We start from the raw sequence: 22,690 nt of genomic DNA, 5'->3' as shown, positions 1-22,690 counted from the left end.
ATTCAATTTTTCGCGCTTGTTCATAGGAAAAATTATTTGAACTTTATTTTTATGTTATCTACCTTATATAATAAGGAGCAAGTGTATATACTGTATATATATATATATATATATATATATATATATATATATATATCTTTATATATATATATATATATATATATATATCTTTATATATACATATATATATATATATACATACAAATTCGGTTCAGCTCTCCAAGTCCTTCGGAAAAGGGGAGAGGGGGGAGCAGTCATACCCTGGTGACAGAGGGGTGCGTGTGTGCGTATGTGTATATCTATTTAAATATTTAGCCGTCATTTTTGACGGGTCACGTAATATACATATATATATATATATATATATATATATATATATATACATATATATATATGTATATATATTTATATAATATATATATATAATATATATAGATATACATATAATATAATATATATATATATATATATATATATATATATATATATATATTTATATATATAACATATATATATATATAACATATATATATATATATATATATATATATACACCTGGTATATATATATATATATATATATACCAAACTAATTCATTTAAAAAATCATCCAATATAACAACCATTTAACCGTCCCATTAGAATCAGATAAACCTTATCAAGAAGCATATCAAAAGTCTTATATTGACGCGCTCTACTTCCTCAAACCTTCCCACGTGTTGGACGACGGCCAAAAGCCACAAAGGACCTCAAAGTCGATCAAACGTTTACAAAAAAAAAAAAACATCAAACAGACTCTGTTGCTTCCTTTTACTCTTAAGGTTCTTTTTATTATTATTATTATTATTATTATTATTATTATTATTATCATTAATTGCTAAGCTACAACCTTAGTTGAAAAAGCAGGATGCTATAAGCCCAGAGGCTCCAACAGGGAAAATAGCTCAGTGAGGAAAGGAAACAAGGGAAAATAAAATATTTTAAGAAGAGAGACAATATTAAGATAAATATCACTTTATAAACTATAAAAACTTTAACAAAACAAGAAGAGAAATAAGATATAAGATAGAACATTGTGCCCGAGTGTACCCTCAAGCAAGAGAACTCTAACCCAAGACAGTGGAAGACCATGGTACAGAGGCTATGGCACTACCCAAGATTAGAGAACAATGGTTTGATTTTGGAGTGTCCTTCTCCTAGAAGAGCAGCTTATCATAGCGAGTCTCCTCCACCTTTACCAAGAGGAAAGTAGCCACTTAACGATTACAGTGTAATAGTTAACCCCTTCACCGAAGAAGAATTTTTTGGTAATTTAAGTGTTGTCAGATGTATAAGGACAGAAGAGAATATGGAAAGAATATTCTATATTATTTGGTGTATGTTTAGGTAAAGGAAAATTAACCCGTAACCAGAGACAGATAAGATGTAGTATTGTCTATCTACTGGCTAGTCAAAGGACCAAATAACTCTCTAGAGGTAGTACCTCCAGGATGGCTGGCGCGCAACAATATATATATATATATATATATATATATATATATATATATATATACATATATATATATATATGTATATATATGTGTGTGTGTACAGCCAACAGTGAGGGGGCTTAGAGCGTAATGACTACGGATAAGGAGGTTTTACTGTATATATACATATATATACATATATATGCATATAATGCATACATACATACATATATATATATATATATATATATATATATATATATATATATATATATATATATATATATATATATATTTCTCAGTTGTAGACTACTAATAAAATTAAATATACATACTATCATGATAAAATTCTTGAGGGCTTTCTTCCCCCAACACATACCTCCTTGCCCGTGACAGTATGGCTGCAATCCTGACAAACCCAAAGGGCGTCGAACTTCATGGGGTCAGAAGAAAGGACATGACCCCGGCACTGGCTGCAGATCAGCGTGCTGTAGTGAGTGCCAAACTCCGTGGGATCAGAACAACGCCTGCAGGTGCATTCGAAGTACTTGGCCCTCTGTGAAAAAAGGAGAATAAATGGACTGGTCAATAAATTAGACAAATAACTGACTCAATCAATCTATCAAATGAATGTTACAGATCGATATATTAGACAAATAACTGACTCCATCAATCAATCAAATGAATATTTCAGGTCAATAAATTAGACAAATAACTGACTTCATCAATCAATAAAATGAATGTTTCGGGTCAATCAATCAATCAAATGAATGTTTCAGGTCAATAAATTAGACAAATGACTGACTCAATCGATCAATCAAATGAATGTTTCAGGTCAATAAATTAGACAAATAACTGACTCAATCAATAGATTAGACAAATAACTGACTCAATAAATTAGACAAATAACTGACTCAATCAATAAATTAGACAAATGACTGAATCTATCAATCAATCAAATGAATGTTTCAGGTCAATATATTAGACAAATAACTGACTCAATCAATCAATCAAATGAATGTTTCAGGTCAATAAATTAGACAAACAAATGAATGTTTCAGGTCAATAAATTAGACAAACAAATGAATGTTTCAGGTCAATAAATTAGACAAATAACTGACTCTATCAATCAATCAAATGAATGTTTCAGGTCAATAAATTAGGCAAATAACTGACTCAATCAATCAGTCAAATGAATGTTTCAGGTCAATAAATAAGACAAATAACTGACTCAACCAATCAATCAAATTAATATAACACTACAAATGAAATCAAATATGTACAATATATATATATATATATATATATATATATATATATATATATATATATATATATATATATATTTCATTCTAAATCATCTGATAAATGTCAAGTCATGTTAAAAAAAATACTTTCCAACAACAACAACAACAAAAATGCAACTGTTTCTAGTCCACTGAAGGACAAAGGCCTCATATGTCCTTAGTCATGTCTGGGATTTGATCATTTCATCACCACGCCAGCCACTGCGGATTGGTGATGGTGGGAGACTTTTGTCTGATCGCTCACAACAAACCAACCTAGGATGGCTGGACCTGACTAGTACAGCTTTGCTGATCATGGCGATATGCAAACTTTTTACGTTAAGGTATCCTCCATCAGAAAGAGAAGTAAAATGTATCGTTTTTCCTGTTGCTGGTCTTGTTATTATTATAATTATCATTATTATTATTATTACAACAAGCTAAGCTACAACCATAGTTAGAAAAGCACGATGCTATAAGCCCAGGGGCTCCAACAGGGAACACGGCCCAGTGAGGAAAGGAAACAAGGAAAAACAAAATATTTTAAGAACAGTAACAAAATTAAAATAAATATTTCCTATATAAACTATAAAAAACTTTAAAAAAACAAGAGGAAGAGAAATTAGATAGAATAGTGTTGGAGATTTCACTGGTGCTTGCAGTTTATTGCATTTTGTCCATCTGAACCAATTAAGGAATAAACTATAGTCCATTTCTTTTATCGAGGCAGATTTGCACCGACTCGCAGCGGTGCCCTTTTAGCTCGAAAAATTTTCCTGATCGCTGATTGGTTAGAATTATCTCGTCCAACCAATCAGCGATCAGGAAACTTTTCCGAGCTAAAAGGGCACCTCTGCGAGTCGGTGCAAATCTGCATCGCTAAAAGAAATTGACTATAGTTAAATAAATCGATTTAATTCCTCTCAATTAATCAACACCAAAGGAATTAACTCAACGGGAGGATTTCTTTTTCCTTCAGGCTTCCGAGCTAAAAGGGCACCGCTGCGAGTCGGTGCAAATCTGCATCGCTAAAAGAAATGGACTATAGTTAAATAAATCCATTTAATTCCTCTCAATTAATCAATACCCAAAGGAATTAACTCAACGCGAGGATTTCTTTTTCCTTCAGGCTTCCGAGCTAAAAGGGCACCGCTGCGAGTCGGTGCAAATCTGCATCGCTAAAAGAAATTGACTATAGTTAAATAAATCGATTTACTTCCTCTCAATTACTCAACACCCAAAGGAATTAACTCAACGCGAGGATTTCTTTTTCCTTCAGGCTTCCGAGCTAAAAGGGCACCTCTGCGAGTCGGTGCAAATCTGCATCGCTAAAAGAAATGGACTATAGTTAAATAAATCCATTTAATTCCTCTCAATTAATCAATACCCAAAGGAATTAACTCAACGAGAGGATTTCTTTTTCCGCTAAAAGAAATGGACTATAGTTAAATAAATCCATTTAATTCCTCTCAATTAATCAACACCCAAAGGAATTAACTCAACGAGAGGATTTCTTTTTCCGCTAAAAGAAATGGACTATAGTTAAATAAATCCATTTAATTCCTCTCAATTAATCAACACCCAAAGGAATTAACTCAACAGGAGGTTTTTTCTTTCTCCTTCAGGCTACGTACGCCAAGATGAAAACAGTTTGGGCATATTAAGCAGGTGTCTTGGTCTGGTATGTCTAAATACTGCATCTCGAGTTTCTTTTTTTTCTCTCTCTCCTTCTCTTGTGCCTATTCTATTTTAAATGCTTTGCCGGCAGGTTGGGGAAAAAACGGGCTTCGGATAAAAATTTATTCTTTAGACTTTCTAGATTTGAGTTATATTTGATGATGTTATGGTAATGTTTTGTATATATATACATATATATATATATATATATATATATATATATATATATATATATATATATATATGTATATATATATATGTTATTACGGTAATGTTTACACACACACACACACACATATATATATATATATATATATATATATATATATATATATATATATGTATAATATATATATATATATATATATAAATTTATAATATAAATATATATATATATATATATGTGTGTGTGTATAAACATTACCGTAATAACATATATATATATATATATATATATATATATATATATATATATGTTATTACGGTAATATTTATACACACACACACATACACACACATATATATATATATATATATATATATTTATATTATATATATATATATATATATATATATATATATATTATACATATATATATATATATATATATATATATATGTTATTATGGTAATGTTTATACACACACATATATATATATATACATACATATATATACATACATACATACATAAATATATATATATATATATATATATATATATATATATATATATTTATATAAATCAGGCTATATATCAGTTTAGTGAGATTGGTGTTATTGTAAGGACAGGAGTCGTGGTATGACAATGAAGCAATATTCAACAGATTTTGTAGACTTGAAAATGAAGCTATCAGAAGAATATTGAGAGTTAAATGGCAGGGCAGGATTAGAAATAAAACTATAAGAGAGATTACTCAATTGCCTTATGTGGATGAGATCATGGTGAGGGGTAGATGGAGATTGTTTGTGCATGCTTTTCGCACTCCCCAAGAGAGATTGGTTCACCAAACTTTCAATTGGGCTCCACAAGGTACTACAAGAGTTGGAAGGCCCAGATCTACATGGCTGAGGACTATGTATCAATAAGTGGGAGATGTTAAAATTTTCTGGAAAATTCACAGTCTTCCAGGTCAAGTTGTCATTCTACCAAAATGATGAATAAAAACTCGAATCTTTTTTCAACATGACAATTTTAGCAATTGGTGCTACACTATTCAGTATGTAAGATATGACTATTATTATTATTATTATTATTATTATTATTATTATTATTATTATTATTATTATTACTAGCTAAGCTACAACCCTAGTTGGAAAAGCAGGATGCTACAAGCCCAAGGCTCCAACAGGGAAAAATCGTCTAGTGGGAAAAGGAAACAAGTAAATATATAAACTACAAAAGTAATAAACAATTAAAACGAAATATTCTAATAAAAGTAACAACATTAAAATATATCTTTCATATACAAACTATAGAAAAAAATAAAACAAATAAAACAAATAAAAACAGCAATGCCAAAGCCACACCGCTTCCCAGTTCACTTACTCTAACCTAGGGGTAAATAAAGCCATAAATTCCTAAATCTTCTCCATCCACTGCCAATATTTGTTTATCTGATTTAATGAATTAGGATCATATCAGGGAAGTTACTGAGTTAAAAACGATGTTGGTGTAGAGGTAAAGTAGGAGGCTTATAAGTAAAGTTGCTGTGGCCTGATTGGTAACGTCTCTGCCTGGTGTTTGCCAGTCGGGAGTTCGAGTCCCGCTCAGACTCGTTAGTGCCATTAGTGTCTGCAACCTTACCATCCTTGTGAGCTGAGGTTTGGGGGTTTGGGGGAGCCTATAGGTCTATCCGCTGAGTCATCAGCAGCCACTGCCTGGCCCTCCCTGGTCCTAGCTTGGGTGGAGAGGAGGCTTGGGTGCTGATCATATAATATGGTCAGTCTCTAGGGCATTGTCCTGATTGCTAGGGCAATGTCACTGTCCCTTGCCTCTGCTATTCATGAGCGACCTTTAAACCTTAAACTAAGGGTCAAATGGACACTGTAAAAAGCAGACTTCATTGATTGGTTGATTGATTTGGAGTTTTCTAGCATCGTACCAGACTTTATTACTCGTTAGTTTCTTTGGACGCTCCAACCTCACCATCCTTGTGAGCTAAGGATAGGGGGCTTGTGGGAGCCCGTAGGTCTATCTGCTGAGTCATCAGCAGCCATTGCCTGGCCCTCCTTGGTCCTAGCTTGGGTGGAGAGGGGGCTTGGGCTATGGTCAGTCTCTAGTGTCACTGTCCCTTCCCCCTGCCATTCATGAGCGGTCTTTAAACCTTTAAACTAAAGTATATTTACGCTCTTAAACAACCCCCTGACACATAAATAAATCTCCCATTGAAAATGTAGATGGCAGCACCTACCTCAATTTACATTCTCACCATCGTAAATTTGGAACCATTAAAAAAAAGGCACCTGCCATCCATCTCTAAATATTTAACATACACCCTTTTATGACTGTGCCGTTGGCTCTCTCCTAAAGTAGCTCACAGAATCCTGCAGAAGGTCGATGCAAAAATACATTCTTGTCGAATAACATTACAGGTTGCCAAGCATCGCAGAAGCAGAAGTGCTTGCATTGCCAATTTTCTTCTGCTTTCTCTATGCTTGATTGTTGTCTTGAAATCATTATCTTTGCCAAGGAAGTCATGCTTGCACTCCTGTCTATTTGTGTGTATGCACGTGTGCGCGCGCGCGTGTGTGTGTGTGCTGAAAAAAAAATATCTAGAAAACGGGATAACGAATTCTGACGAAAAATTAAGATGTTTCTTCCTCATAATTTATAATTCAGGAAGAATTCTATTTGTGCATAAATTGTTATGAGTTTTCGACTCTTCAGCTGATACCTGCTTTTGAGAAAAATATACATGCTATTTATTTAAAAAATAATAATAATAACTCAATATTTATATATACATGCGCAAAAAAATCTTATTTGGCCCCTCACTCTCTCCACCTGATAATGCCAAATAAATGATGAAAAATGTCAGACCAAAGCGCATGCAAGTCTTCTGTTTTCAGGTGCACAACAAAACGATCAACATGGAGCCCCCACTACCTCCCCCACCCCCTACCCCCCACCCCACCCCCGAAAATCTAACGAGATTCACTTCCTGCCGTTCTTTCAACATGAGACATACCAACACACCCCCGCTCTCCATCATGCCACCCACAAAAATAGAGGCGCCCTTTCTGAATTATGTAATCTTGGCACCAACGCCAAGATCCCAAGTGCATGGTGGGGAAGGGGTGGAAATGACTCTCGAACTTCTACGCCTAATTGTGCGTGATATCTTTAAAAGGTCGTTTTTTTCGGTTGAGTGCACAGGAAGTTACTCCTTGTCGAGGCTGATTTGGGTGATGACAAAAGGATGGGCAGTGGAAATGACTCTCGAACTTCTACGCCTAATTGTGCGTGATATCTCTAAAAGGTCGTTTTTTTTTCGGTTGAGTGCACAGGAAGTTACTCCTTGTCGAGGCTGATTTGGGTGTTGAAAAAGAATGGGCAGTGGAAATGACTCTCGAACTTCTACGCCTAATTGTGCGTGATATCTCTAAAAGGTCGTTTTTTTTTCGGTTGAGTGCACAGGAAGTTACTCCTTGTCGAGGCTGATTTGGGTGTTGAAAAAGAATGGGCAGTGGAAATGACTCTCGAACTTCTACGCCTAATTGTGCGTGATATCTTTAAAAGGTCGTTTTTTTCGGGTTGAGTGCACAGGAAGTTACTCCTTGTCGAGGCTGATTTGGGTGATGACAAAAGGATGGGCAGTGGAAATGACTCTCGAACTTCTACGCCTAATTGTGCGTGATATCTCTAAAAGGTCGTTTTTTTTTCGGTTGAGTGCACAGGAAGTTACTCCTTGTCGAGGCTGATTTGGGTGTTGAAAAAGAATGGGCAGTGGAAATGACTCTCGAACTTCTACGCCTAATTGTGCGTGATATCTTTAAAAGGTCGTTTTTTTCGGGTTGAGTGCACAGGAAGTTACTCCTTGTCGAGGCTGATTTGGGTGATGACAAAAGGATGGGCAGTGGAAATGACTCTCGAACTTCTACGCCTAATTGTGCGTGATATCTCTAAAAGGTCGTTTTTTTTTCGGTTGAGTGCACAGGAAGTTACTCCTTGTCGAGGCTGATTTGGGTGTTGAAAAAGAATGGGCAGTGGAAATGACTCTCGAACTTCTACGCCTAATTGTGCGTGATATCTTTAAAAGGTCGTTTTTTTTTTCGGTTGAGTGCACAGGAAGTTACTCCTTGTCGAGGCTGATTTGGGTGTTGAAAAAGAATGGGCAGTGGAAATGACTCTCGAACTTCTACGCCTAATTGTGCGTGATATCTTTAAAAGGTCGTTTTTTTCCGGTTGAGTGCACAGGAAGTTACTCCTTGTCGAGGCTGATTTGGGTGTTGAAAAAGAATGGGCAGTGGAAATGACTCTCGAACTTCTACGCCTAATTGTGCGTGATATCTTTAAAAGGTCGTTTTTTTCCGGTTGAGTGCACAGGAAGTTACTCCTTGTCGTGGCTGATTTGGGTGATGACAAAAGGATGGGCAGGTGCAAGTGAGTAAAGACATATAAAAGGTTACCCCTCAGATTAAGGTTGATTTGCGTGGTGTAAACAAGGGATAAATGCCATCAAGTTAGAGAATAAATATCTATTTCACGATTAATTTACATACATACATATACCAAGGCACTTCCCCCAATTTTGGGGGGTAGCCGACATCAAACAAATGAAACAGAAAAGGGGACCTCTCCTCTCTACGTTCCTCCCAGACTGACAAGTGACTCAACCGAGTTCGGCCGGTACTGCTAGGGTGCCACAGCCCACCCTCCCCCGTTATCCACCACAGATGAAATTTCATAACGCTGAATCCCCTACTACTGCTACCTCCGCAGTCATCCAAGACACCGGAGGAAGCAGCAGGGCCTACCGGAACTGTGTCACAATCGCTCGCTATTCATTCCTATTTCTAGCACGCTCTCTTGCCTCTAACATCTATCCTCCTATCACCCAGAGCTTCCTTCACTCCATCCATCCACCCACAAGATGTAAAAAAATAAAGATAACTACAATGATAAAGATAAGTCCACGAGCATAAACAAAGAAATAATAGTTATGCTACGACCCATCTACAGTATATGGACTCTGGATCAAGATTTCAGAATTAATGGGCCAGATGCTCCTGTATAGGATATAAATCAGGATATCAAAAAAGTTTTTTAATCCTTCTAAATGAACTCCAGTTCAGAACCTCAAAAATTGCTTTCAGAACCTTAAGATATGCTCTTATTCAGAACCTCAAAAGGAAACTTCCTGATCCTTCAAATAGGCTCTAGTTCAAGATCTGAAAAAGAAGCTTTCTAAACCTTCATGTAGGTTCTATTTCAGGACATAAAAAAAAAAACTTTGAAACTTTCAGATCCTTCAGATAGGCTCTACTTTAGGGCATCAAAAATCCTCCAGATCCTTCAGATAGCCTCTATTTTAGGACATTAAAAAGAAGTTTCCATATCATTCCAAATAAATTACAGTTCAAGACCTCACAAATCTTTCAGATCCTTCTGATAAACTCTAGTTCGGAACCTAAAAAAAACAGGTTTTCATAGCCTTCAAAATCTATTTTGGTCCATGACCTCAAAAAAATCAGATCGTTCGTGTAAGTTCCAATTCAGGACCTCAGTAACTTTTCACACCCTTCCAAATGAGCTCCGGTTCAGAGCCTCAAAAAAGATTTTGGAACCTTCAGATATGCTCCAAATCACGACCTCAATAATTAGTTTTCATATCCTTTAAAATGAACACCTCGTGGAGTGTGAAACTAAATACGAGAATCTGTAGAGTTAACTTACTCTCTTAGAAGGCGCCAAGGCTAATAAGAAAAGTCTCAAGGGTAAGATCCCTGTCTGAGGATTCACTTAAGGGCCCATACAGTGTCATCTTGAAGGACCGAAGAACCTTAATCACACTTCAAGGTAGGGGTTTGATTTCCTGAGGTGGACAAGCCTGTTCGAAACTCTTCAACAAAACCGATAATTCCCACGATGAGGAGAGATCAACTCCCTTCATTCAAAACACCTAGCTCAAGGCTGAGCAATAGCCTTTCACCGTTGCAACTAAGAGAAGTTTCTCCTATCGTAGGGAAACTAAAACACCTGTAATCTAGCGAATAGCGACCCTTCCACAACACCAATCATAGAAGAGGGACTACTTTGTCTGGTATCCCACTATGGAGGACTTCTGGAGGTACCTGGAAATGTGCTTTGCAGTCGGTCTCAAAAATCCCTTCTCTTGGAAGAATGAAGGATAACCTCAAACGGTGAAGAGACAGGCAGAATACTACTGTGTGGACCTCTTGACATGTGACCAACGGAGAAGTGTTGACCAATCTGGAAGCTCTCTTGGCACATGTATGAGAGTACTTAGAAGATCTGGACACCAATCTGCATGCGGCCACTTTGGGGCGACTAACGTTAGTCGAAGATCCCAGAGGTTGAACAAGGGAAAGTCATACATGCCTAGCCTTTCCCAAGGGTGTTGGAACGCAACTTCCGCCACCATTTACAAGTCTCAAAGTGGTGAGCAGGACACTTCCAGCTTGTTGTTCAAGTGAGTGACAAACATAATGATAATTGGGGAACTCCACAAAGTCAGGAGTTCCCTTGCTACTAGAGGATTTGAAGACCATTCTGAAAGAACTATCTTGCCCGGTTGATTTAGATTGTTGTCTAAAAAACTGAGTTTCCCTGAATGAAACGAGTTGAGTGGTGTATTATGTGAACCAATGTCCACTGATGTATCTTGTCACACAGTTGGCAAGGAATCTGGAACACTAATCCTCATTTGTTGATGTAAGTCACTACAGGTGTGTTGTACTAGTTGCTCATCAACACAACCGAATGACCATGAAGATCAGGACCCCAAAAAAAGTTTTCAGATCCTTCATATCGACTCCAGATCAGGATCACTAAAAGTTTCCATATTCTTCCACATAAGGTTTAGTTCTGGATCTCAAAAAAAAAAAAAAAAAAAAAATCAGATCCTTCCGATAGGCTCCAGTTCAGAACTTAGTAAATTAATCTTAAACCCTTCAGATAGGGTCCATTTCAAAACCTTAATTTTTTCATATCCTTCTATAAAAGATCCAGTTCAGGACCTCAAAAAGAGGTTTTCGAATCCTTCCAATGAGCTTCAGTTCAGGACCTCACAGCTGTTCGGGAGGGATGCTAAGGAAATAGACATGCTAATCCAGACGGTAAGAATTGTTTCAGGAGACATCAAGATGGAGTTTGAAATATAAAAGTGTGCTCTAGTTAACACAGACAAAGGAAAAGTAACAAGGATTAAAGGGATAAACCTGCCAGATGGGAATGACATCAAGAATATAAACGAAGAAGGCTATAAATATCTTGGGGGTAATAGAAAGAAAAGCAATAAAACACCAAGAGATGAAGGAAAACATTAGGGGATAATTATATGCAAAGAATCAAAGCTTAATTCTAGAAATATGATAGACGCTATAATCACTTGGGCAGTGCCAGTAATCAGGCACAGTGCTGGAACAGTGAAGTGGAAGAAGTCCGAGCTATGCAACACATATAGAAAAAACTAGAAAGGTAATGAACATGTACCAAGCATTACACCCAAGGCTCTATATACCACACAGTGAAGGAGAAAAACTACTTATCAGTTTAGAAGATTGTGTCAACATCAAAAGTAGAGCACCGGGTCAGTACCTCATGACCAGTGAAGATTATGTCTAATGAATGCATGGGAAGAAAACTTGATAAAGGATGATGAAGACCCAGAAGTGTATAAGGAGAGAACGGGGTAAAAAATGGGCTAGAAGAATGGAAAAGAAAACCAATGCGTGGACGATTGCTGCGACAAACTGAAGAATTGGCCAGTAAGGATGGCAGTGGCTACAGAGAGGAAAGCTTAAGAAGGAAACTGAAGGGATCATAATGGTAGCACAAGATCAGACCTTAACAACAAGATATATTCAATAAGCAGTAGACGGAACGATTGATTCATTGATTGATTTGAAGTTCTCTGGCATCCTGACATCAAAGGTCATTGACGCCGATAGACAGAACGAACATCTCGTCAAAGTGCAGGAAATGTATGGCAAAAAAAATGAAACCATCAACCACATTGCCAATGAATGTTTAGTACTTGCTCAGAATCAATATAAGAAACAACATGAGATAGTGGCTTTTATATGATACAGTGGCTTAAGATCTCCATTTGAGTCTGTAGAAAACATGTAGCAACAAATGGTACGAACATCAAACTCAAGCAGTGGTAGAAAAGGATCAGGCTAAACTACTCTGGGGCTACAGTATAAGGACGAACAGGGTGATAACAGGCACATCAACTAAACGTCATTCTGGTCGACAAGAGAATGAAAACTGTATCACTTATAGATGTCGCAGTATCGTGAGACTCAAGGGTGGAAAATAAGGGGATCAAAAATACAAAAGTACCAGGACTTATGAATTGAATGGAGAAGGCTATAGAATATGCAGGTAGAAGTAGTACCAATAATCATAAAATCACTAGGGACCATACCTAAGTCAATGAAAAGGAATCTTGAGAAGGTAGGAGTTGATATAGTCCCATGTCTTGTCCCGAACAGCGTGCTACTTGAAAGCGCATATAGTGAGGAAAGGGATGGATTCCTAAGGAAGCTGGATGTAACCCGGAACCCCACACTATAAATCACCAGTCTCTGTAGACTGTGATTCACAAAAAAAGATGATAATAACAATAATAATAATCAAAACCTATTTTTCGTTCTCGAAATATTTTGTTATCACACAGTCAAATCCAGGCAAAAGCATTCTAATCTGGAAGAGGCAATTACAAAAAACTATAATACAAAAAAAAGAAAAAACTTATAAATATTCTGATTGAAGGGTTCCAATAATAGGTGTTATCAACCAAAAAAGATTACAACCGAGTAAGCCCCTCTATTTTGTATTGTGATGATGTTCATTTCTCACCCTCCCCCCTTCTTAAACTCATTTCTATAGATGGAAAATTTACTTCTTATCAAAACCACCCCCAAAGTCCCTTATTCTACCCCAACAGATGATACAGAGGATTACATCTACTTATTTCAAGCAGTAATTGTAAATATGTAGCCTACCCTTCCATTGTCAACTTGAATGACTCTGGATGCTCCTTTTATTAACTAATTAAAATGTATTAATTATTCAAAATCCCAATTTTACTAGGTAGCCTTAAAAGTAAATTACTCATTTTCTCTTTTCGTTTCAATTTCATTCAATGAGTGAAACTACAGTCCATTTCTTTTAGCGAGGCAGATTTGCACCGACTCGCAGCGGTGCCTTTTTAGCTCAGAAAATTTTCCTGATCGCTGATTGGTTAGAATTATCTCGTCCAACCAATCAGCGATCAGGAAACTTTTTCGAGCTAAAAGGGCACCGCTGCGAGTCGGTGCAAATCTGCATCGCTAAAAGAAATAGACTACAGTTTGACAAGTTGCTCACAGAAGAGGCGGAAGGCCTGACTTCAGCAGCACAGTATCATTAGCTCAGTCCAGTACTGATTTATGTACTGGATATGATAAGGAAGAATATATTCAGATGGACGATACCTTATTACTCATTTTATACGTCTCTTCTCGAAGAAAGATTTAAGATTCACTGGCAGACTATAACTTTAAGGGTGTTTATAAAAGTAGATTTGTATGTTCTAATAAGAGATTTTAGAGCCATATCTTTATATGGAATATCAGAAGGATTATTACATCAAAAGTCAATCAACACAGGAGAGCCCAATTTCGGAAAAAAATGCTTACTAAATGGGAAAAAAAGCAAGACCTAAAATAACACTAAAAAACTGTAAAACCAAAAGGAAATAGCCCGACAGCTTTCGGTAGTCTAACATTTTACCGTGAGCCACAAGTGTGGGTTTTGGAAGGCCTATAGGTCTGCCTACCAAAATATCAGAATTCACTGTCTGGTCCTAGCTTAGGTGGAGACAGACTTGAGCACTGACCATAGGTATACAGTATATGGTCAGTCTGTAACACATGTCCCTTCCCACTGCCACTCATGATTGACCATTAAAAGCATCACATTTCTCAATATTATTTTTCTGTAATCAATACAACTCGGGTAGCATTAGAAATAGAATCAGGCAATGAATGCTTAATTGTCTAGATTCATTATAAGTACTTTCTAATTAAATTATTAAAAAGTAACGTTAGCCTCCTACTTACCAGTAGATTCCATCTCCTTGGCATTGTATTCAAAATGAGGTTAGCATATGTTGTGGTGATGGAAGCTCCCTTGGGAATGAACACGGTGCTCCGAACTGTGCCCTTCATTGTCCTGTCATAGACGGTTTCAGTGTTTGGGGAACAGTCATGGGCCATCATGGCTAATTTGGGAAACACCCCTTCTACAGACTGTCCATTGTGTTTCGTTTCAAAGCTGTTTGTAGAGAGGATGCCACAAATTCTGTAGATCTCCGCCGTTTCTACCCCTTTGAAGTTCATGTAGTTCCTGATTGGAAGAATTTTAGTTGATGGTACAGTTAACTGCACAAGTGATTTGTACTTGAATGTTTAAAAGTACTATATCATTTACATACAAATCATTTCCTAACATATATTTCAAGGTCTTACAAAGCTCGGAGATCTACTAACGACGTAAAACATGATCAACATCATGGAATCATTTTCACATGATCTTGTCACCTTAAATTAATTACTTTTGGTAAGACCTTAAAGGATTGATTAACTACAATAAAGGGAATCTGTACACACGTACTTCTGTTTTAATTTTAGATTATCATCTTAAGAGATACTTCGATTTAAAGCTCTCGGTATCTTTTGAACAAGTGTCCCACAAACATCTACGTGTGAGATGAAGTAAGAGAAACGTCAAAGACTGAATATTCCCAAAAGAGTAGTAAATTCATACGTTCAAGGACGATTAATACATGAACAACTTACTTAAGATAACTGATAATGCTAATATCCACTTTTTGCTTCCATTCTGCAGTCACGAATTCTATGCTGTCTTGTAAAGAGCATATAAGCTTCCACTTCTTAGGATCAACGTATTTTGTCAGAAGACATCTCAGTGGGAGTATACATTCATAAGCTGGATCTATCTGGGTTGCATCCATCTTGTAGGTGAGCTTCTTTGCTTTCGATAACACTTTGCACTCCGTCTGTTGTGGATGAACGATTCAATTAGGTCAGTATAAAGACTTCATAAGCAGCTACGTCATTTAGGAAGAGGACGGTAAAGGAACAGGGTGGGAGGTGTTGAAAATCAATCAAAAATTATTAAAATATCTAGTGACTGTCACTAAAAACAATTGGGACCATTAAAGTTTCCTGAAGTTACTAAACATAATGAGAACAGGTTTACACAATTCGAAAGGCTGGAGTGCAAAGGACTTTCTGGATTAAACCGATGCCTCGCAAACACATTAAGCCTAAAAGGGAAAAGTAGCATATTTGAATGGGAAAGGGGAAGATCATCATCCCCTTTCAAAGGGGAAGGAAGCAGGGGATCCACAACAACTTGGTGAGTAAACATTCAATAATCATTAACCTCATGAAAGATGGAATTTTCGCAGATTGATGAGCAGAGTGGGAAGTTACATTTTGAACAAGCGTAGTCCCCAGTAACCGTCCTGTGGCACCCCAAGCATAGGGGAGTCATCATAGATCTTGGTCCTACGACTACAGGAGCCTCTTTCATGATGATTTCACCGGGTTTAATGTCACGAGTGGCCACACAGTACCTTAGAACAAACACTCCTAAAATACTACAGCTAATGGCATAGAAAGACCTATTCTGAAAGAAGTTTTTTTGCAGATGGCGGCGTTCTTTACCTCAGACACCATAATCAACATGTAAACAGTAATGATGATTTTATGATCCTGCCATAAAAATGGCAAGTAAAATCCAATGAACTTTAGGTAAATGACATTATATATGTTAGTCGAACCACACACACAAATATCCCTACTCAACCTGATAGTGGAACTCATATATCTTATTATACTGTGCCATAACCTTCCATGCCTTCTCCAATACTTTGACCCTGCGGAATCATGAGGTTTCAATAAATACCTCAAAGTCCTTCACCTTTGCACTTTCTGAGCATACTGCTTCAATTGTTGCACAGTTAAGTTGACCAATCATGCTGACAATATCATAAACCATCTTTTCTTTATTAGCTATACTGGCAACATTGCACTTTTTTTTAACACGGATTGCTAAGAGATTGTGACCACAGGTATAACTTTTTTGGCAAGTTCTTACCACTTTTGCCTCCACAACTAGGGAAACTATGCAGTTTTCCTCATATTGTGAGTACTTAGCTCTTAGATTTAAACAGATTTTTGTGGACAAGTTAGATTTGAGAGATATTATTCAATAAATAATTTTTCTTACGTTTTCAAAGTGGAATTTGACTGGTTTAAATAATTTTAGCTTGTTATGAAAGCAAAATAAACTAAAAATATCTATAGGAGCTGTTTACAGATACTCCTCATACACAATCCAACAAGCCCACCTTAAGTAACCCAGAGCCCATAAATTTTACAAGATAAATGTATGCTTCTTGACATGAAGATATGGTAGACTGAAAAAATATTAACAATTCTTCCAGTTTTGTTACAATACGTCATAAATCGTTAACTATCTGTAAATCTAAATAAAAGACATATAAAATTTGTACAGCTCATCTAAAAACAGTTTAGTCAACACGATCGAGCATTTAATACCAGTTGGGTGTCTACGCTTTTAATTGATTAACACTTTGCTATCCAACAAAAATGGCAAAACCTGTTGCTCACCTCCCATACACAGGATGAACTTCAATGACATACAGCATGCAGGAACCCTTGTGTCGTTTCCAAGCCTTTTTCTGGCATTCTTTAGAACAGTAGAAGGAAGCGTGACAGGATGAACAAGACTGCTTAGCAGGCAGCTGACAAACTTCGCACATGTTGAATTCCATTCTGGAGATCCTGTAGGAAGAGGAGATTCAAGTTGTGGTTTAACAGTGGTACTTAAGTATTTATAATCTATCGATGTGTTAAAGCACAACAGATAATAATTTCACTTGAATTTATATTCCAATTCTTTTACTTAATTATGTAGAGGCAATTGCTTTTCTATACATGTACGGTATATTTACAAGAAAAACAAGTACAGAACACATCATCAGCAGCCATTTCCAGGACCTCTTTAGTCCTAGATTGGGTGGAAAGGGGACTTTGGCAATGATAATAAAACATATCGTCAGTTCTAGGACATTGTCCAGTCACTTACCTATGTCACTTGCTTGCTTGCTTGCTTGTAAGATTGCCCAGCCTATGTCACTCACATGGAGCTTTTAAATCTTCAGACAATTGTTGCTGTACCATATTTTTTTTACATTTATGTGAAAACAGGTGTCATAAAGAAAATTAATTAGAACTATTCATACTCTAATGGATTAAAAAATATCAACGAAGGTGATGAAATTCCAGTATATGCAAAATCTTGGCACAAAATGTGAATTTCTGGAACAACTACAGCAGGGGTCCCCTACATCAGAGGAAGCTTTAACATGACGCATATATTTATTTATATATATATATATATATACATGTATATATATATATGTATATATATATATATATATATGTATGTAAATACATATATGTATATATATATATATATATACATATATATATATATATATATATATTTACATACATATATATATATATATATACATATATATATATAATTATATGTTTGTGTGTGTGTATGTGTAAACACTAAATAATAATATAATTCCCTCAAGTGTCAAATCACTTCTCACATCCCTCCCCCTCCTCCTTCCTCCTTCCCCCTCCCCCACCCTATAATCCCCCGAGGAACAACATTCTTCAGAAGCTACGAATCGTCAGGAGGAGATTGGCTCTCTTTAATCTCCTGGGTTTTTTTCACCTTGGTTGCAACTCCTCCAATTAGGCTTGGATTTTTTTTCTCTTCTCTTCTTCTCCTCCTCCTCTTCTTTGCTTTATGTCATGTTCCTGTCATTCACATTCTTCTTGTATCTCTCTCTCTCTCTCTCTCTTTCTCTCTCTCTCTCTCTCTCTCTCTCTCTTCTTCTTCTTCTTCTTCTTCTTCTTCTTCTTCTTCTTCTTCTTCTTCTTCTTCTTCTTCTTCTCCTCCTCTTCTTTGCTTTATGACATGTTCCTGTCATTCACATTCTTCTTGTATCTCTCTCTCTCTCTCTCTCTCTCTCTCTCTCTCTCCTTCTTCTTCTTCTTCTTCTTCTTCTTCTTCTTCTTCTTCTTCTTCTCTTCTTCTCCTCCTCTTCTTTGTTTTATATCATGTTCCTGTCATTCACATTCTTCTTGGATCTCTCTCTCTCTCTCTCTCTCTCTCTCTCTCTCTCTCCTTCTTCTTCTTCTTCTTCTTCTTCTTCTTCTTCTTCTTCTTCTTCTTCTTCTTCTTCTCCTCTTCTTTGCTTTATGTCATGTTCCTGTCATTCACATTCTTCTTGTATCTCTCTCTCTCTCTCTCTCTCTCTCTCTCTCTCTCATCCCTAAGTTTTTAAATAAATTTAATGATTATCAAACCAATCTCTCTCTCTCTCTCTCTCTCTCTCTCTCTCATCCATGTTTTTAAATAAATTCAGTGATAACCAAAACAATATCTCTCTCTCTCTCTCTCTCTCTCTCTCTCTCTCTCTCAAAATTTGTTAGATTTTGTAAGATGCAAAGGTCGCTCATATATGGCAGAGGCAAGGGAATGAACAATGCCCTAGAGACTGACCTTATATATGATCAGAGTACAAGCCCCCTTTCCATCAAGTTAGGACCAGGGAAAGCCAGGTAATGGCTGCTGTTGATGACTCGGCAGGTAGACCTTATAGGCTTCCCCAAACCGTCCGTCTTTAGCTCAGAATTATGGTGAACAGGGTTGCCAGATGGGTTAGTCTAAAAATCCCCAAAATTCATGATAAAAAATCCCCAAAACAACCCAAAAATCCCTATTTCCACAAATGTATTCTCTTCTGATCATGAAGGCTTTACTAAAATAGAAATTACTCAATATAATTCATATAAGCGCAAGCACAAATTAATTGCACCAATATAAAGGTTTACTCATCTTTGTTTCTTCTTCACATAAACTTGTATGAAATATCCCCATCAGACACCCAAAATCCTCAAATCTAGGAATAAATACCCAAATCTAGGGATAAATCCCCATAGCTGGCAACACTTATGAAGTTGCAGACACTATCAGATACTTTAGCGGGTCTCGAATTGACTTCCAACAGATTGCCAGGCAGCGACGTTTCCAATAGGCTACCACAACCCTGATGGTTTGGTCATGTAGGAGGAATGGACGATAGGAGGTTAGAGAAAATTGCATAATATACTTAGCATGTAGAACTTTAAAGGTTCAAACTTACAGCAAATTATTTTATATTGAACAGGGTGACATGAGTTTTTTATATAGTTTATATGTGAAATGTCTATCTAAATGTTACTGTTTTTTTTAATACTTTATTCTAATTGTTCATTATTTTTCATATCGTTTATTTCCTTATTTCCTCTCCTCACTGGGCTATTTTTTTCTATTGGAGCCCTTGGGCTTATAACATCTTGCTTTTCGAACTAGAGTTGTAGCATGAATAATAATAATAATAATAATAATAATAATAATAATAATAATAATAATCATATCGTTTATTTCCTTATTTCCTCTCCTCACTGGGCTATTTTTTCCCGTTGGAGCCCTTGGGCTTATAACATCTTGTTTTTCGAACTAAGGTTGTATTTTTAATAATAATAATAATAATAATAATAATAATAATCACTGTCTCTTCACCTCTCAGTCACTTGATGCAAGTGTGCAGTACATAAAAGCCAATTAATCTATGGCACTTTACTCTACATACGGACCTATATTAAATACATACTACGCTTCATCACTTATACACATGTAAGGAATACATTCGTCGATGTATTAGCATCATAAGAAAATTAATATAATGTCCCGCGGATTTGGGAAATGACAGCATCTTCAATCATTCAGCTCAAACATGAGAAAAGCAGAATCTCTCTCTCTCTCTCTCTCTCTCTCTCTCTCTCTCTCTCTCTCTTTCTCTGGAGTATTTCAAGCCACCTATCTTTATCTATATCACTTTCCTTTCTTGTAATGTTATTAATATCAGTGAGCATTCGTATCTATCTATTTATATATCTAACCAAATGGCATCGGTATAATTATATGTTTAATATGTCTCTCTCTCTCTATCTATCTATCTATCTATCTATGTCTCTCTCTCTCTCTCTCTCTCTCTCTCTCTCTCTGTATATATATACATATATATATATATATATATATATGTGTGTATAGAGAGAGAGAGAGAGAGAGAGAGAGAGAGAGAGAGTGAGAGAGAAAGAGAGAGAGAGTCTTTTGACATCCTACCCCATTTGATAAAACTTCCATAAATTTATTTTTGTTCATCGAAAAGAGCGTCAAAAATTAATAATAAACCCAATTAGAATATCCAAAAATTAATCTCCAAGTTTATTTATCTTTAGAAGGCGCATTGTTTTCATGTTTATTTCTTAAACTGCATAAAAAATGGACAATCGCAAAATTTCGACCGCGTCTAGATCAATTTGAGTAGATCATCGTTATCTCAAAAAAAAAAAAAAAAAAAAAAAAAACGTGTGGCAAACTGCAAACAGGAATGCAAATAAAAAATGGACAATCCCCAAATTTTGACAGCGTCTAGATCAATTTGAGTAGACCATCGTTATCTCAAAAAAAAAAAAAAAAAAAAAAAACTGCGAGTAGACATTCGAAACCTTTTTTCTAATAAATTGCTCTTTTTATGTTATTTTACAATAACTCTGTACTCAGTTTGGAGTCCTACTTCTGAAACTTATTCTATAATATTAAATTTTTCCTTGTTTCCTTTCCTCACAGGGTTACATTCCCTGTTGGAGTCCCTGGGCTTATAGCATATCCTGCTTTTCCATCTAGGGTTGTAGCTTAGCAAGTAATAATAATAATAATAATGATAATAATAATAATAATAATAATAATAATAATAAATAAAAAATGCAAATAATAATAATAATAATAATAATAATAATAATAATAATAATACTGTAATAATAATAATAATAATAATAACAACAACAACAATAATAATAATAACAATAATAATAATAACAATAATAACAATAATGATAACAATAATAATAATAATAATAATAAAAATGCAAATAATAATAATAATAATAATAATAATGCAAATAATAATAATAATAATAATAATAATGATAATAGTAATAACAATGATAATAAAAATGCAAATAATAATAATAATAATAACAACAACAACAACAACAACAACAACAACAACAACAACAACAACAACAACAACAATAATAATAATAATAATAATAATAATAATAATAATAATAATAATACCATACCGTAATTCGTATCCTTTGAAAAGCTACCTTGTGTTTACGTTTAATTACATATTGGTGGTTGATTTGGTTAAGTCGTCCCTCTGAACTCGAGCCAAACAGCCGGGCCGGTTAATTAATTGATAAACTGATTAACTTTTATTTAACTGTTAGAAGTGGCGGAATCGCTTCTTGAAAGAAGAAGAGTTAAAGGATGATGACTAATTTTCCCAATATGGGAAGAAAATAAAAAATATAAATGAATAAAAACACATTCGTATCAATTCGCTTTTATTATTTTACGGAGCTGTGTCATAGTCTTCAAAATGTACCTAAGATGTTTTAGAAACAGGTGTTGAGGAATCGTCGGGAGTAGTTACTAAAAATCGTAATTGATGAAAAGTGGCATAACGTCTTTGGGTAGGCACGGGCTCTTGCACACTTGCAGCCCGTAGCCGTAGCCGTAGGATACGGAAAAGGAAATGGGGAATATGGGGAAAGGAAGAGTACCCCTGGGTACAATCCAGTTTATAGCCCGAAGGCAGGAACTCGGGATGGGAGGGAATAAGGAAAAGGGAGAAAGGGAAATACAAGAGGAGAATAAAAGAGAGGGGGCAGACCCTCTTGCGATGTTAGATAGGATTAGTAGCCACCTGAAAGAACATGCGACTAAGTTTGAAAATAGAAAAGACAGGCAGGGAGAGGAAAGGTTTTTTTGGTTC

At 35.8% G+C, this 22,690-nt stretch overlaps 1 protein-coding gene across 1 annotated transcript; it reads right to left on the bottom strand.

The window, feature by feature from the left end:
* Positions 1-1,805: 1,805 nt before the first annotated feature.
* LOC137628285 (SET domain-containing protein SmydA-8-like) lies at positions 1,806-17,881 on the bottom strand. The gene is made up of 6 exons (XM_068359447.1): positions 17,806-17,881; positions 17,328-17,501; positions 16,075-16,267; positions 15,465-15,685; positions 14,727-15,012; positions 1,806-2,024 (listed from the first exon to the last, which is right to left on the bottom strand). The coding sequence occupies exons 2-6, from the start codon at positions 17,489-17,491 to the stop codon at positions 1,806-1,808; spliced, it is 1,083 nt and encodes a 360-aa protein (XP_068215548.1). The 5' UTR covers positions 17,492-17,501; positions 17,806-17,881.
* Between the last annotated feature and the right edge of the window lie 4,809 nt (positions 17,882-22,690).

Source organism: Palaemon carinicauda, chromosome 36 (genome assembly GCF_036898095.1).
Source record: "Palaemon carinicauda isolate YSFRI2023 chromosome 36, ASM3689809v2, whole genome shotgun sequence".
NCBI classification, from domain to species: domain Eukaryota; kingdom Metazoa; phylum Arthropoda; class Malacostraca; order Decapoda; family Palaemonidae; genus Palaemon; species Palaemon carinicauda.
The sequence above is the reverse complement of the archived record's forward strand: the minus strand, read 5'-3'. Positions and strand labels throughout refer to the sequence as shown.